Here is a 14,376-nt window from a genome sequence, read left to right as displayed (position 1 = left end):
TTAAATACAACTTAATTAGTTTATGTATTGACAATGCAAACACTTGTGATAAACAATTTAATAGGAGTGAATGCGCATTTTATTCAAATTATTATAGTTCCTTTCTGAACAAAATGATTCCAAGATCCCATTTGATAAAAGTCTAACGTACTTTTGCACTGCCTTAGACCTTGTATATTCAGGGTAAGTAAACAATATTTATTAATCATAACTTCTTTATAATTCTTGGTTGATAATCTAAATCCAATTTAGAGTCATCCCTATACCTCAAGATCCAAGACTTGGTATTGGTCTTTTGTTGGGTACAACCATATCAATGTTTATGAATCCCTTATATAGATTCACCCTCAAGAGTATACAGTAGAGGAAAGACACAATCGCTTTTGCGAAACCCATCTAACCAAAATAATACCGTAAACTGCTTGGGTTATGATGTGGAAAGGTATTTTCCCAATTTCTTTAGGAACTAAAATCTTTCATTGGTTTTATTTTAAAAGTGAAAAAAAATAGTTATAAATAAAACCAAAACAATGTATATTAAAACATGTAATCTTTTCTACGGATCACCATCCTTCAAGGTTCAACATGTAGTAACTTTCAAGAGTATTAATCTTGAACTTGCATTTTCTTTTCTTAACTTTTGAGAAAAAGTAAATAATATAAATCATATTTATATATTTTAATTCTAAACAAAACTTATTATATTTCATAACAAGATCAATTAACTGTATATTACGAATAATATCATCATATTATAATTAATCATTAACTTGTTAGATTATTATTCAGATTGCATCAAATAGTTCTATCAGTTTATGCAACCTAGCTCTGATACCATTGTTGTTTTAGATTAGGTATATGTGCGGAAATTTTAGATCTAATCTAAAATACCTAATCATTGATATAAAAGCATAACTGATAGAATAAACATACAGCTTGAAATGGTATACCTTTAATGCGTGAATTTGACAGATCTGGTTGATTGGATCAGGATCAGAGCCCCACTTGTTGCTCCTCTATTTGGTCCACACGAGTTCCAATAGATCCGGTTACCGTCGATTGCTAGATCGTAGGATAACCAAAGGAAACAATCTGATTGCTTGCTTTCAGAATCAAGAGCACCCTTTGTTCTAAAGAACTTCTCTCCAGCTATAGAAAAAGGGGGATGAGGAAGTTTTTGTGTGTTTCATTGATTATCGAATAATCATCCTTTTAAATGCCCTTTTCACCTAGGAAAATTTATTTCCCTTTTAATTGTCATGTAAGAAACCTTCCACCTTCCTTTTTGATAAACCGTAACATATTTATGACAATAAAATATGTTATAATTTTATCTTTCATAAATATATCCTCAATATATATATATTTATTTCTTTCTTGCTTAAACGTCTTTAACAATATCTAATATATTGTTTATCCACAAAGTTACTCTTTTATTTCAAAATAAAAGGAATAATATATATTACTAATATCTAATATATTAGTAATATAATCATTCTCATTTCATCTATTGGTAAACCCTATATGTGTGACCTCGTAGGACCCAATTATAATAGCTGTAGGTATTACCCTATTAATCATAGTTGGCTTCTAGCAAAGCACTACGACTCCTAAAATAATTGGATTAAATTAATTTTCTTAATTGTCCTATTCACATTTAGTCATTGCACATTGAATTAAAGGACATAATTCCTTCAAATTTCTCTCTCGTGCAAAGATTTGTGGCCTTGCCATTATTCCCAACTTGTTTCCCTATCATTTCTCATAAATCAATAAGGAGTAATAGGTAGAGAAATTTTAAAATAGAAAATGATGTGACATTAACTCATTAAATGAAGAGATAAAATATAAAATTTTCAGCCAATTTTGTACCGCGTCATTCCCTTTTTCATCACATTTTCTAAATTTTTTCTCACTATCATTCCTCTAAACCAATTATTATCAAAATCAAATATATATATATATATATATATATATATATATAAATATATATAAACCATAAAAAATAATAATATATTTCTGAAATATAATCATCTTTATTCATTTCGTGTTTACAAAAACTAATTAGGGATCATTAAATAAATAAATTATAAAGTTAAATAAATTGGAATCTAAGTTATTTATTATAAAATGGTTAAATATAAATAAATAAATATGAAAAATATGAAAAATAAAATAATAAAATATAAATTCAAAGACGGTAGTGGAGAGAAACATCCTTAACCTTTATTATTAATTAGCGAAATTTATTTACAAGATATAAAACTAATTTTATTTTACTAAAAACATGTTTTTTTTTATTTTTTCAAAATAAATTTAATGGAGTCAAATATGTTATCAAGTTAATCTCAAATAAAAAACACCATCTCTGATTATTGCATTTATGATTATTTTTCTTAACTCTAATTTTTTAAACTAAATTTAATTCTTAATATTTGCTAGTTTCTTAGAAAGTTAGATTTTAAAAAAAAATATAATTTATTTAAGATAGATATCTTTAGTTTTTTTGTATAACGTTTATGTAATAACCTTATTAATTTTTTTAAAGTTAATATAATGTTTAGGTATCAAATGTATTATATCGATACCGTACTAAAATGAAGGTATAACGAAATCAAGGTATACCGAAATTACGGTAAGGTAATATATGGATTTTTATAAACCGAAACTTTAGGTAAAGTATAAAGTATGAATAAAAATTAAGGTGTACCATAATCGAACTACCCAATATATAATATATATTTTTAACGGTGTTATATATATAACTAATCTTTTTAACTCTTTTAAGCAATGTAAAAAAATTAAGTTGACACTTGTTTCTTGCGCGTCGACTTTTATCGACGAGTTTGTATATTATATTATATTATATAAAATATAAAGTACTAAAGGAATTGCAAATAAATGAAAATAGGTAAAAAGAAATTAGGGAGATCAAATTAAGAAATTTCAGAATTTAAAAAAATATATTTACGTTAGTTTGTATAGAAAAGTAAATATATAAAATAAAATTATTACTCTTTTAAATTGAGAAATAAGATTAAATGAGACAATTTTTAATAATACATTTTTTAAATATATATATATATAATAATAATAATAATAATAATAATAATAATAATAATAATAATAATAATAATAATAATAATAATAATAATCCTTAAAGTCAACGAGCACCACAATAATTCAAGTCATCATCAAATACACGTCATATTTTTTCTTTTCTTTATTGTACTATCTCTTCCTTAATTAAAATTTTTACCTTATATCATCTAAAAAAAATTAAGGATATCAATTTTATTTTATTTTTTTGTTATAAATTTATATACCTTTTATAATTTTTATATTGATTTTATTTATATAATATAAATAATATTATTTTTTAAATAAAATTAATAAACATAATCTTTTATTTTATTAAAATTATATAAAAAAATACGTGTAAGACAACATGATATATATATATAAATGAAGGAAAAGAAAATAAAGATTTAATTAATTATTAGATATATAAAATTATATAATTTCTATAGAACGAGGAGAGAAAATAAAAATTAAAAATTAAGAAGAAAAATTAATATATATATATATATATATATATATATATATATATATATATATATATATATATATATATATATATATATATATATATATATATATATATATATATATATATATATATATATATATATATATATATATATATATATATATATATATATAATTTAGGATAGAGGAATTTTTTATAATTAATTTTTTAATAAATTAAATATGTATAACTTTTTATTTTATTAAAAATATATAAAATTTATGTGTAATGAATATGAAAAAAATATATATAAAAGTTAAATTAATTATTAGATATATAAAATTATATATATAATATGAGAGAGAAAATTAAAATTAAAATTAATTAGGAAATAAATATTATAAATGAGAGAGAGAAATGTATTATTATTAATATTATTATTATTATTATTAGGTAGGAAAAAGAAATTTATAATTTTATTGTGAGATTAAATATTAAAAGTTATTATATATATTATATAGTATTATCGTTTATATTATAAATATTTATATTATATATAATATATATATATATATATATTATCAATAATTATATATATATATAATGATTTTATAAGTGTTAATAATAATTATTAATTATTCTTTCTTCATTATTTTCTTTTTTATTAATTATATATATATATATATAAATTTAGATTTTCAAAATGCATTCTTGATTATGGCGCAATTTTTAAACAAAAATACGAAGCATATGAAAGTGTGAGGTTGAAATTAGTGGTTAGTTTGGAGAACATTTAAAAGTGTGAGGTCACGAGACAAAGGTCGGGTAGTGAGTGGTTTGTCGAGCATGAGGTCAGAAATAGTGGTTGGTTTGGCGAACATTTGAAAGTGTGAGGTCACGAGATGGAGGTCAGGTGTTGGTGGTTTGTCGATCGAGGGGATAAAGAGACATATGAAAATGTGTGAGTCACAAGACGAGGTTCAATTGGGGGTTAGTGGTTGGTTTGATGTTGGATAAGAGGCCTGTGATCAATTGGGATTGGTTGTTGATTTATTGAACTGAGAGTAAAAGAGAGGTCGACTAAGATTTGTGAGTGGTTTGTCGATGGATAAAGAGGCATAGGAAAAAGTGTGAGTAACAATATTAGGGTCAGTTGGGGTTAGTGGTTGGGTTTTGACAATGGATAAGAGGTGTGTAATCAATTAGATTGGTTGTTGATTTGTTGAAGTGAAAGTAAAAGATAGTCGACTAAGATTGGTAAGTGGTTTATCGAGGGATAAAGAGGCATATGAAAAAGTTTGAGTCACAATAATAGGGTCAGTATGTGGTTTGCCGAGTGGATAAAGAGGCATATGAGGGGATAAAAACATGAAAAAGTGTGAGTCACAAGATGAGAGTCAATAGGGGGTTAATGATTGAGTTTTGACAATGGATAAGAGGTGTGTGATAAATTGAGATTGGTTGTTGATTTGTTGAAGTGAGAGTAAAAGAGAGGTCGACTAAGATTAGTGAGTGATTTGTCGAGGGATAAAGAGGCATACGAAAAAGTGTGAGTCACAATATTAGGGTTTGTATGTGGTTTATCGAGTGGATACAGAGGCATATGAGGGGATAAAGAGACATGAAAAAGTGTGAGTTACAAGATGAGAGTTAGTATGAGAGTTAGTGGTTGGGTTTTTACAATTGATTGGAGGATTGTGATCAATTGAGATTGGTTGTTGATTTGTTGAAGTGAGAGTAAAAGAAAGGTCAACTAAGATTGACGAGTGGTTTGTCGAAGGATAAAGAGGTATATGAAAAGTATGAGTCACAACATTAAGGATAGTGGGTGGTTTGCCGAGAGGATAAAGAAAATATAAAAAAGTGTGAGTCACAATATGTGGGTCAATTATGGGGTTAGTGGTTGAGTTTGACGAGAGATAAGAGGTGTGTCATCAATTAAAGTTGACTAAGATTGGTGGGTGTTTTGCTGAAGGTATATAAGAGGGATATGAAAAAGTGTAAGTCACAAAATGATGGTGAATTTAGGAATTAAGTGGGTGTCGAGTGGATAAAATATATGTTAACATTACAAGTTTAGATTAAACTTAATTTTTAAAAGCTAAAACCAATTTTAAATTAATTGAATTTAAATAATATTAATTTTATCTAAAATATTTATAAATAAATAATATTTTGTATATATTTATATCCGTACAAATGCAAGAGATTCATGCTAGTTTTTTTAATAATTAATACGTAAGTTAATTATACAAATAACACGACTAAACAAATTTTTTTTATTCCATTTGTTATATCAGACCAACTTTGAATCGCACAATTTTAAACTTAACTTCTAATAATGTTTAACCATATGAAAATATTTTTATATATATCTTGTTTCCGGAAAAAAGAAGAACAGAGAATACAATTTATATTTTTAAATCAATTAAATATATTACATTAATAATTATTTAATAAAAATATATCACGTTGAAGTTTGAAAAAAAAAGTTTATTTGAAAATAAATTCAAATAACTAAAATTATTAAAGTTTGGACTTTAAATATGACAATCAAACTTTAAAATATTTCAAATTAAAGTACATCCATTATATTTTAAACTATCCTTCTATTTATTATTAAAAACATTATTTTAAATAATATATAAACAAAAATATAAATAAATTTATAAGATTAACCCTTCAAATTTTATTGAAGATTAATAATTTTAAAATATAATAGAATAAAATTAAAGATAGAACAAATTAATTAATGCTTAAAAATGTCTAATTTCTAAGTAAATCTAATTTAAATTTAACATAAATATTATGATAATATTTATAAAGAGATTTTACTCTAACTTTATTTCCCATGATCTATAAATCTGACCTGGTACTTCTAATTCAATATCACATATCAATATTCATTTAAAAATGACAACTGTTTCTTTATACAATGCAACAATGCTAGTCTTTTATTTCTTGTTCCAAATTTCAATTTCTTATAATACAACTGCTTCAAAACTGATAGGTTTTTCTACCGATCTCATCCACCGAGATTCGTTAAAATTGTCATCGTATAACCGATATGTCAATGGAATTGACCTTTTGAAAAGAACCATCGGTCACTCTAGGTCTCGCTTGTCTTATTTGAAATCCATCATAAAACTCCACAACAACCACGCGAAGGAAACTGCTGACATAGAATCGACAACTATGCATAGTTTTTCAACGTACCTCATGGAGATTTACGTTGGTACACCTCCTACAAAGCAGATGGTGTCCTTAGACACCGGCTCTAGCATGTCATGGATTCAGTGCCTCCCATGTGAGCATTGTTTCAAACAAAATCAACTCATATTTAATTCCAATCGGTCATCTTCATATCAAGTATTGAGATGTGATTCCAGTGAGTGTCTGAAACTAGGAAGTAAACGGGATTGTACTCGATCCAATGAAAAATGTAAATATCGTCTATCCTACGATGACAAGGCAGGAAGCTCTGGGGAACTAGCCAAGGAAACTTATACAGTAGGAGACACTTCCATCCCGAACATGGCTCACGGGTGCGGGCATAAAAATAGAGGGAATTTTAGTGAGCAAAGCACCGGTATGATCGGGCTTGCAAATGGGCCAATCTCATTCTTTGGTCAGACTCGATATTTAACTGGTGGAAAGTTTTCATATTGTCTAGTATCTCAGATTGGTTCTAACCAAAATGCAAGGAGCAGGATTAGCTTCGGCAAAAATGCGGTTGTCTCTGGGCCTGGAGTGATATCCACCCCGTTGTCAAAGAAGAAAGGCAGTTCATTCTATTTTCTCACATTGAAATCAATCAGCGTCCGGAATATTATCATTCCATTCCCCGTTCGAAAGAGTATAATTCCATTCATAAGACAACCTGGTAACATCATGATAGACTCGGGCACTACTATAAACTATTTTCCCTCGGACGTGTTACGAAATTTGAAAACTGCACTAATACGTGTAATTGGTAAAACACCATTTAATATTGCTGATGAACTTTGCTATGAAATTAACACCGATATTCCTAATATCACCTTCCATTTTGCTAGTCACGCTAATATAACTTTGTCAAAGATGAACACTTTTACAGTATACGGAAATGCGTTGTGTCTGGATATGAAACAAGATGATAGTATATCCATATTTGGAAACCGATCACAAATGAACTTCTTGGTGGGATATGATATTCCGAGAAAGAAGGTCTCTTTCAAATCAACTGATTGCTCAAGGTATATGATAACAACATAGAGTTCAAAGGACTTGAACATGATCTCATAAGATCAATTTTCTTTATTTATTTATTGTAATTCTTATTATAGATTAAAATAAAATCATAAAGATGGTTAATGTATAATTACAAGAAACCTATATAAATAATTTAATAAGTATATTAAATAAGAGTTTTTTTTCCTTTAATATAAAAAGTTATAATGACAACTATATTCAATCCCATCATTTTAATTGAAAGCTTTTTTTAGTGAGAGTAAAAGTTGTATTTTTTAATAAGGTAAGTCGACTTTCTAATTAGATCTTATATAAAAATAAGTTATAATATTTGAGATTGACAACTATTTGTTTAGTTTATTTTTTAATATTATGTTTTCAAACAAAAAATAAAATTAATATGATTAATAGAAGGGAAAAATGTAAAAGGTATGAATTTGACATAAGTTTTATAAAACATTACTTAGAAATCATTTAATATTTTTAATTAAAAAAAATCGTTTAATATTTAGTTTAATGATTTGAGATCCATGAAAATGGAAAACAATTTAGTCAACCACACTTCTAATTGATATATTCCATAGCGAGTCATAGAAAATTCCACCTTTAAATCAATAGAAATATTGAAAGAATAATTTATCTCTAGAACCTAATAATTTCCCATGTTCTTTTGATGTTTTCAATAGATGAGTCTTCTAGCCTCATCACCACTTCATCTCATCCTTTAAGTCTTGCAGCTTCAATGGGAAATTGGAGGAAATGACCTCAAAGATCTCCTTATTTGATCTGATGGTAGTTAATAAATTAAATTGCTTTCGTGGTCGTTTATTTTTTTAGACGAAATTACCCTTTTCGCAAAACGCTAAGGGGCTTAGCGTTTCGCAATGTGGATTAAGTTTAGTATAAATACTGTAATTTTTTCATTTCCTTCGTTTTCTTTCTCTCTCTTCTCATGTTCTCTCTTTCACGGCGGCGGGCAGCGACGACGACGACAAAGGCTGCGGGGCGGCGGTTCAATTCATACAGATTTACAAGATCTTTATTTCTAACCTAATCCATTTATATTTTTATTTACACGATCTTCATAAACTAACCCTAAACCTACTTTGCATGCAGGTCTCCGATTCTAAGGATTTGAAGGTCGAAGAAGATGTTCATTTCAAACCTAAACCTAATTCGAGTTATGTTCATGTTTCCATTTTCTTCATTTCAAACTCCTCGATTTAACCTGTTCATATTTGGTTTATATTTGTATGTTCTTATTTGTTATTTGGTTCATATTGGTTCATATTTGAGCATTTAGTTAGGTTCATTAATGACTTTTGCAGAAAATCTCGGATCATATGGGTTTCCGTTTCGGGGAAGATTCACTAAACGTTTCGCTAAGGACATACCGTTTCTCTAAGAACTTACCGTTTCGCTAAGGACTTATCGTTTCGCTAAGGCTTAACGTTTCGCTAAGTAGTACCTTGCGATTTGCTAAGTGTCAAGATTTTTTGTTATTTATAGTTAATCATGAACTTCATTTGACAAGGTATCTACATCACTTCATGGTTATGAAGAAAAGTTGTGTTAGCAAAACAAACCTTATCTTTTTACATTAATGAAAACATTTAGATTCTTCAGAAAAGGCCATTTAAGAATCCATCATTGAGCTCCAGATAAGACAAGATGGGCTGACTTTGATTTCGTTAGTCATTAAGCTAAAGAAATAAATTTCAAACAATCTTCTCTTAACTAGAGCTCAATGATTGATTATTCAAAAGCCTTTTATGAAGAATCTAAATGTTACCATGTAAAATTATAAGGTTTATTTTGTTAACACATCTTCTCTTCAAAACCATGACTTTGTTGTTGATACCTTGTCAAACGAGATAAATTACCTATGAAACCAATAAAAAATTTTATACTTCACGATTCGCTAAGTACTTCGAGCTCTAGTTAAGAGATGATGGTTTGAATTTGATTTCGTTCGTTATTAAAAAAATATGCTTAATGACTAACGAAATCGTATTCAAAACATCTTCTCTTACTTGGAGCTCATTGACTTCGTGATTCGCTAAGTACCTCGCGATTCGCTAAGTGCCTCGCAATTCTCTAAGTGCCTCGCGATTCACTAAGCGCCTAGCGATTCGCTAATTGTCTCTGACTCGCTACGGAAGTTGAAGAGGCGCGTGTACGCACACGCGCTATACCTTATATTTTAAAAAAATTCAGAACATTTCATTTCAACCGCGCGACTCGTCTCTCTCTAACCCACTGTCTTCACTGAACCCTGTTATGCCCGTCGTCTTCTCGATTTTTTCTTCTCATTCGTCATTATTAAACAGGTTGGTTCATTCTTCTCCCTGCCAAGGCCAATCATTTTCTGGTTTTTTGTTTATGAGTTTTGGTTTTTGCATGTAAAGTTTAGGGGTTTTTGCATGTTAAGTTTTAGTGTTTCTTATCTGTTTCTGGTTTTTTGTTTAGGATTTTTTATTAGTTTATGTATAGTTTTTGCTGTCTTATGTTCAGTTAATGGTTTTTCTATTAGGGTTTTGCTAGGTACCTCCCGATTTGCTAAGTACCTAGCGATTCGCTAAGTGCCTAGCGATTCGCTAAGTACCTAGCAATTCGCGAAATACCTAGCGATTCGCTAAGTACTTATGGTTTGTGATGATGTATGTATTTGTTCTTACATTTTTGATGATGTTGTTCCTTTTGTAGATGGAAGAAACCACAGTTACTGAGTTTCCTAGTTGGATTTCTTGGAAAAGTGCCCTCTGCCTGAAGAAGATTGTTAAGAAGTTCGAGGATATGGATCTTTTGGAGAGGGTTTACAATACCCAGTTCATATCATTATTCACAGCCCCAATTTTGCAGTTCTCAGGAACAATAGTACATCATATGTTGTTGAGGAGGGTAAGCTCAAACTCCAAGGAGATAAATTTCATGGTGAATGGGCATGAACTTATATTTGGTATGAAGGAGTATGCGTTGGTTACAGGCATGTACTTCGGTAGTTTTCCTGAGTTGAACGAAGAGAAATTCCGAGGTTGTCCACCTCTCTCGGTGAAATATTTCAAAGGGAAAAATAGTGTACGAATGAGCGAGTTGGAGACTGATTTTTTGAAATGCAAAGACAAGGAAGATGCATTCAAGATGGGGCTGGTATGCCTGATTTGCGAGTACCTATTTACATTTGACCCACACAGGGTGATATTTCAAAAAATACTCCACATGGTGGAAGACGAGGAAACTTTCCTCCGATATCCATGGGGGAAGGTGACTTTTATAGCCACCCTCAAGGGTTTAAACAAGAACATGAAACATATGGGTCTCTCATATTATTCGAAGAAGGAGAAGACTGATGATGGTTCATATTTGTGTATTTCGTTAAGTGGTTAATTTATGGGTTTTTCAGGACCTAGCGTTTCGCTAAGTACTTCGCTTGAAGATAACCTTTGAAATTTAAAAACAAGTGTTAACTTTGGTAAAATGTTAAAATATTTAAAGTTAATATTGATTCAGTGCATTTCGTTTCGCTAAGTACTTCGCGATTCACTAGGTACTTCGCGATTCGCTAAGGACTTAGCGAATCGCTAGGTATTTACCGTTTCGCTTTGCACTTCCCGTTTCGCTAAGTACCTCGCGATTCGCTAAGTGCTTCCTAAACAACCTGAATGAACATCATATACAACAACTTATCTCAAACAACCTGAATGTGAACAACACATACTTCAACTGACCAGTACCACCATAATTTAATTCAATTAACAACATATATTACAACCATAATAATCTTTCAACCACAATCAATCTAAAGGCTCATACTATTAAGATGATGGCTTGTGCTATTGAGAAGATGACTCATGCTGCTTAGATGATAATGCTCTTGCAGTAGATGGTGCAGGCATCAATGCTTTGCATGTTGCCCTATTATGTCCTAGTCCAGCACATGAGTTGCATCGTCTCGGGACCTTACAGACCTCACCTTGGGATGACCTACGCTTTGTTTGTGGCCGACCTTTCTTAACCTTGACATTTTGTTTAAGACACGAGCGTTGCTTGATATGTTCGGGAACATCCTAATTTTCTTCATCACCAGGAGGATAACATGTCTCTGCATATGAATTTATCCAACATTCAGTTATGTAATACATGTGTGCATGGAAAATATAACGATTGATCAATTGGTTAAACAAATTGAACATGTGAGCTAAATAATACCTTGAACAGAAGTCATAAGAAACCAAATTCTGACTACGGGCAGCAGCCATTACATGCATACAAGGAAGACCCGAAACTTCAAATACTCTACAAGTGTAGTTCATATCTTTCAAATTGACTTTGAAATAGGACTGATTGTCATGCACATAAAACTCGAATCGGTTAAGCGATTGGACTATATAGAATTTGGCCTTCTCGAATCCCTCACGTAACAACTTATCATAATTTGGAGATAAAACTTTTTCGTGATTGGACGCTTTTTCTCTTCTATCGTTAAACCAATGTTGTATTGTGAATCATAAATACTCAGCCATTTCTGAAATGGGATACTTTCTGGATTCCCTGCTATGACTATTGAAACTCTCAGCATAATTGCTTGTGAGTTGATTGTATCGCTTACCTGGAAAAAATCTCTACTCCATCTTTGGAACCCAATTTCTTCCAAATAGACAGCAATCCTATGATCTTTAACCTTGATCTTGTCAAAAAAACCGATTAAATTCGTGGATAGTGTACGCCCTAGAAGCCGAATCAAATTCCGCATGACACTTATCACTTTTGAATTTGGCCACAATATTCATGTTTATGTGATATGTGCACGCACCGTGGTCTGCTTCTGGAAAAACATCACACAAGGCATTGACGATGCTTAGGTGTTTGTCGGATACGAAGACGAGATCATCAACTAATCCAATTGCGTCCCTCAGTTTTTTCATAAAATAAGTCCAGGAGTTATTATTCTCTGAATCAACAACGCCGAATGCGACATGATATAGTTGCTCATTCGCATCCAATGCAATAGCCACCAATAATTGATCAATCACCTTGTGCTTAAGAAAACTAGAATAAACACATAATACAGGACAACAAAAGGCTTTGAAACCCCTAATTGAGAGGCCTAGGGACATGAACATATACTTGAAGTGGCCGAGCTCGTCTGTCTGGATGTCAGTTATGGTACCAGGATTATACTTCTCCAACATGTAAAGGTATGATGGCAGTATTCCATAGGAATCCTCTACCATTCCTCGCACCGCTATTAAAGTATTTTCCCTTGCCCTCCATGCCTTATTATAAGTTAAAAATATCCCATAAGTTGACCGCATGTCTTCAATTATTTTCTTAGGCAAGTGGTTATGGTGATGGTCCATGTACTTGCTCTTCACGCACTGCCCAATAACCCATGCTGATGTTTACATTTTTTTCTTTGGCCTCGACAAAACTAAGCATGAGTGTTGTTGCTCAAATTTTCGAATCTCAAACATCTCAGAAAACTTACATTTCACAGTCCGCAAGCTCCACTTGCATGTCTCATCCAAACATTTCACTTCCCAAAGATGTTTTCTTGACTTCTCCACTTTGAATTCAAAATGATTGGTCATCGCATATTTATATAGAGAAAGTTGAAGTTCTTTTTTATTTTCAAACAACGAACCGACTTCCAATACGGTTTCACTAGTTAATGCCATCGCAAATGAGGGGTCTGGCGGTGATGTGTCTGTCGGGTTTGTCGATGGTGTACCCATTGATGATCTTCTTGCACTAGATGGTGTACCCATTGATGATCTTCTTGCACTAGATGGTTTACCCATAGATGCCTTTCTTGCACTAGTTGGTGTACCCATTGATGATCTTCTTGCACTTGTTGGTATATGTTAGATAAAATTAGATCGGTTAAATAAAACTTAACAAAAACAAATCCCTTGTGCAGGAATAGGCAAAGAACTCAACCGGTCAAATTACTCAACCGGTTAATAAACTCAACTGGTCAAGCGATCAAACCGACCAAAAACATGACCGAAAAAGAAAGACAAGATCGGTCAAATCAGAAGGCCAGAATCATTGAACAGTCGGTCAATCAGAAGCTATGGAAAAACCGAAAGTCATCCGGTTAACATAAACAACCGACCAGTATAAAAAGACATTTTGGGTATTTGTTGAGAATGATACCGTAGGAACAGACTTAGTATTGCCATATTCATACAAGTCTGAGGAAAGTCTGCAAGCTGCAGAAGATCGTCCTACAAGATCTTTCCACTCCCGGATAAATCAGAAAGGCAATCTTCCAGGTACAGGTAACTGTCCAACCGACAGTTGCCATATTAAGTAAAGACAAACCTAGCCGGTTTGACCTACACACTGAAGACTAGACCGCCAGGTCTGAATCACTAAACCTCTGCTCAACCAATCAGATTCAAGGAAATGAAATGTGACCGTTGGCACATTTCACCTATAAAAGAAGGAGCTGAAGAGGATTAAATGTGGTTACAAGTTCTGAATTTTCTACAGCCTAAGTCAAAAATTGTGTTCTATCTCTAGAAAGCTTAAGCGCTTATTTGAAGTGTATTTACAATTTTGGTTAAAATTGTACGGGTGTTATCGAGCAGGAAATAAGTCTCGATCGGATT

General features: G+C 30.9%; 1 protein-coding gene across 1 annotated transcript; it reads left to right on the top strand.

Annotated features, from left to right (window-relative positions):
* The first annotated feature begins 6,748 nt into the window (after positions 1–6,748).
* Positions 6,749–11,206, top strand: LOC124913111 (aspartic proteinase CDR1-like). The gene is made up of 3 exons (XM_047453730.1): positions 6,749–7,735; positions 10,466–10,793; positions 11,163–11,206. Exons 1-3 carry the CDS (start codon positions 6,749–6,751, stop codon positions 11,204–11,206), a joined length of 1,359 nt encoding a protein of 452 aa, XP_047309686.1.
* The last annotated feature ends 3,170 nt before the right edge of the window (positions 11,207–14,376 follow it).

This window comes from Impatiens glandulifera, chromosome 8, assembly GCF_907164915.1.
Source record: "Impatiens glandulifera chromosome 8, dImpGla2.1, whole genome shotgun sequence".
Classification (NCBI taxonomy): domain Eukaryota; kingdom Viridiplantae; phylum Streptophyta; class Magnoliopsida; order Ericales; family Balsaminaceae; genus Impatiens; species Impatiens glandulifera.
This window is presented reverse-complemented; position numbering and strand designations above follow the sequence as displayed.

Excerpts from the sequence above, each read along its gene's own strand:
- LOC124913111 (XM_047453730.1), top strand. The coding sequence starts at position 6,749 with ATGGAGATTTACGTTGGTACACCTCCTACAAAGCAGATGGTGTCCTTA. Across the intron at positions 7,736-10,465 it reads ATGATATTCCGAGAAAGAAG|ATGGAAGAAACCACAGTTAC; the intron begins GTCTCTTTCAAA and ends TTCCTTTTGTAG. Across the intron at positions 10,794-11,162 it reads GAACGAAGAGAAATTCCGAG|GACCTAGCGTTTCGCTAAGT; the intron begins GTTGTCCACCTC and ends TGGGTTTTTCAG.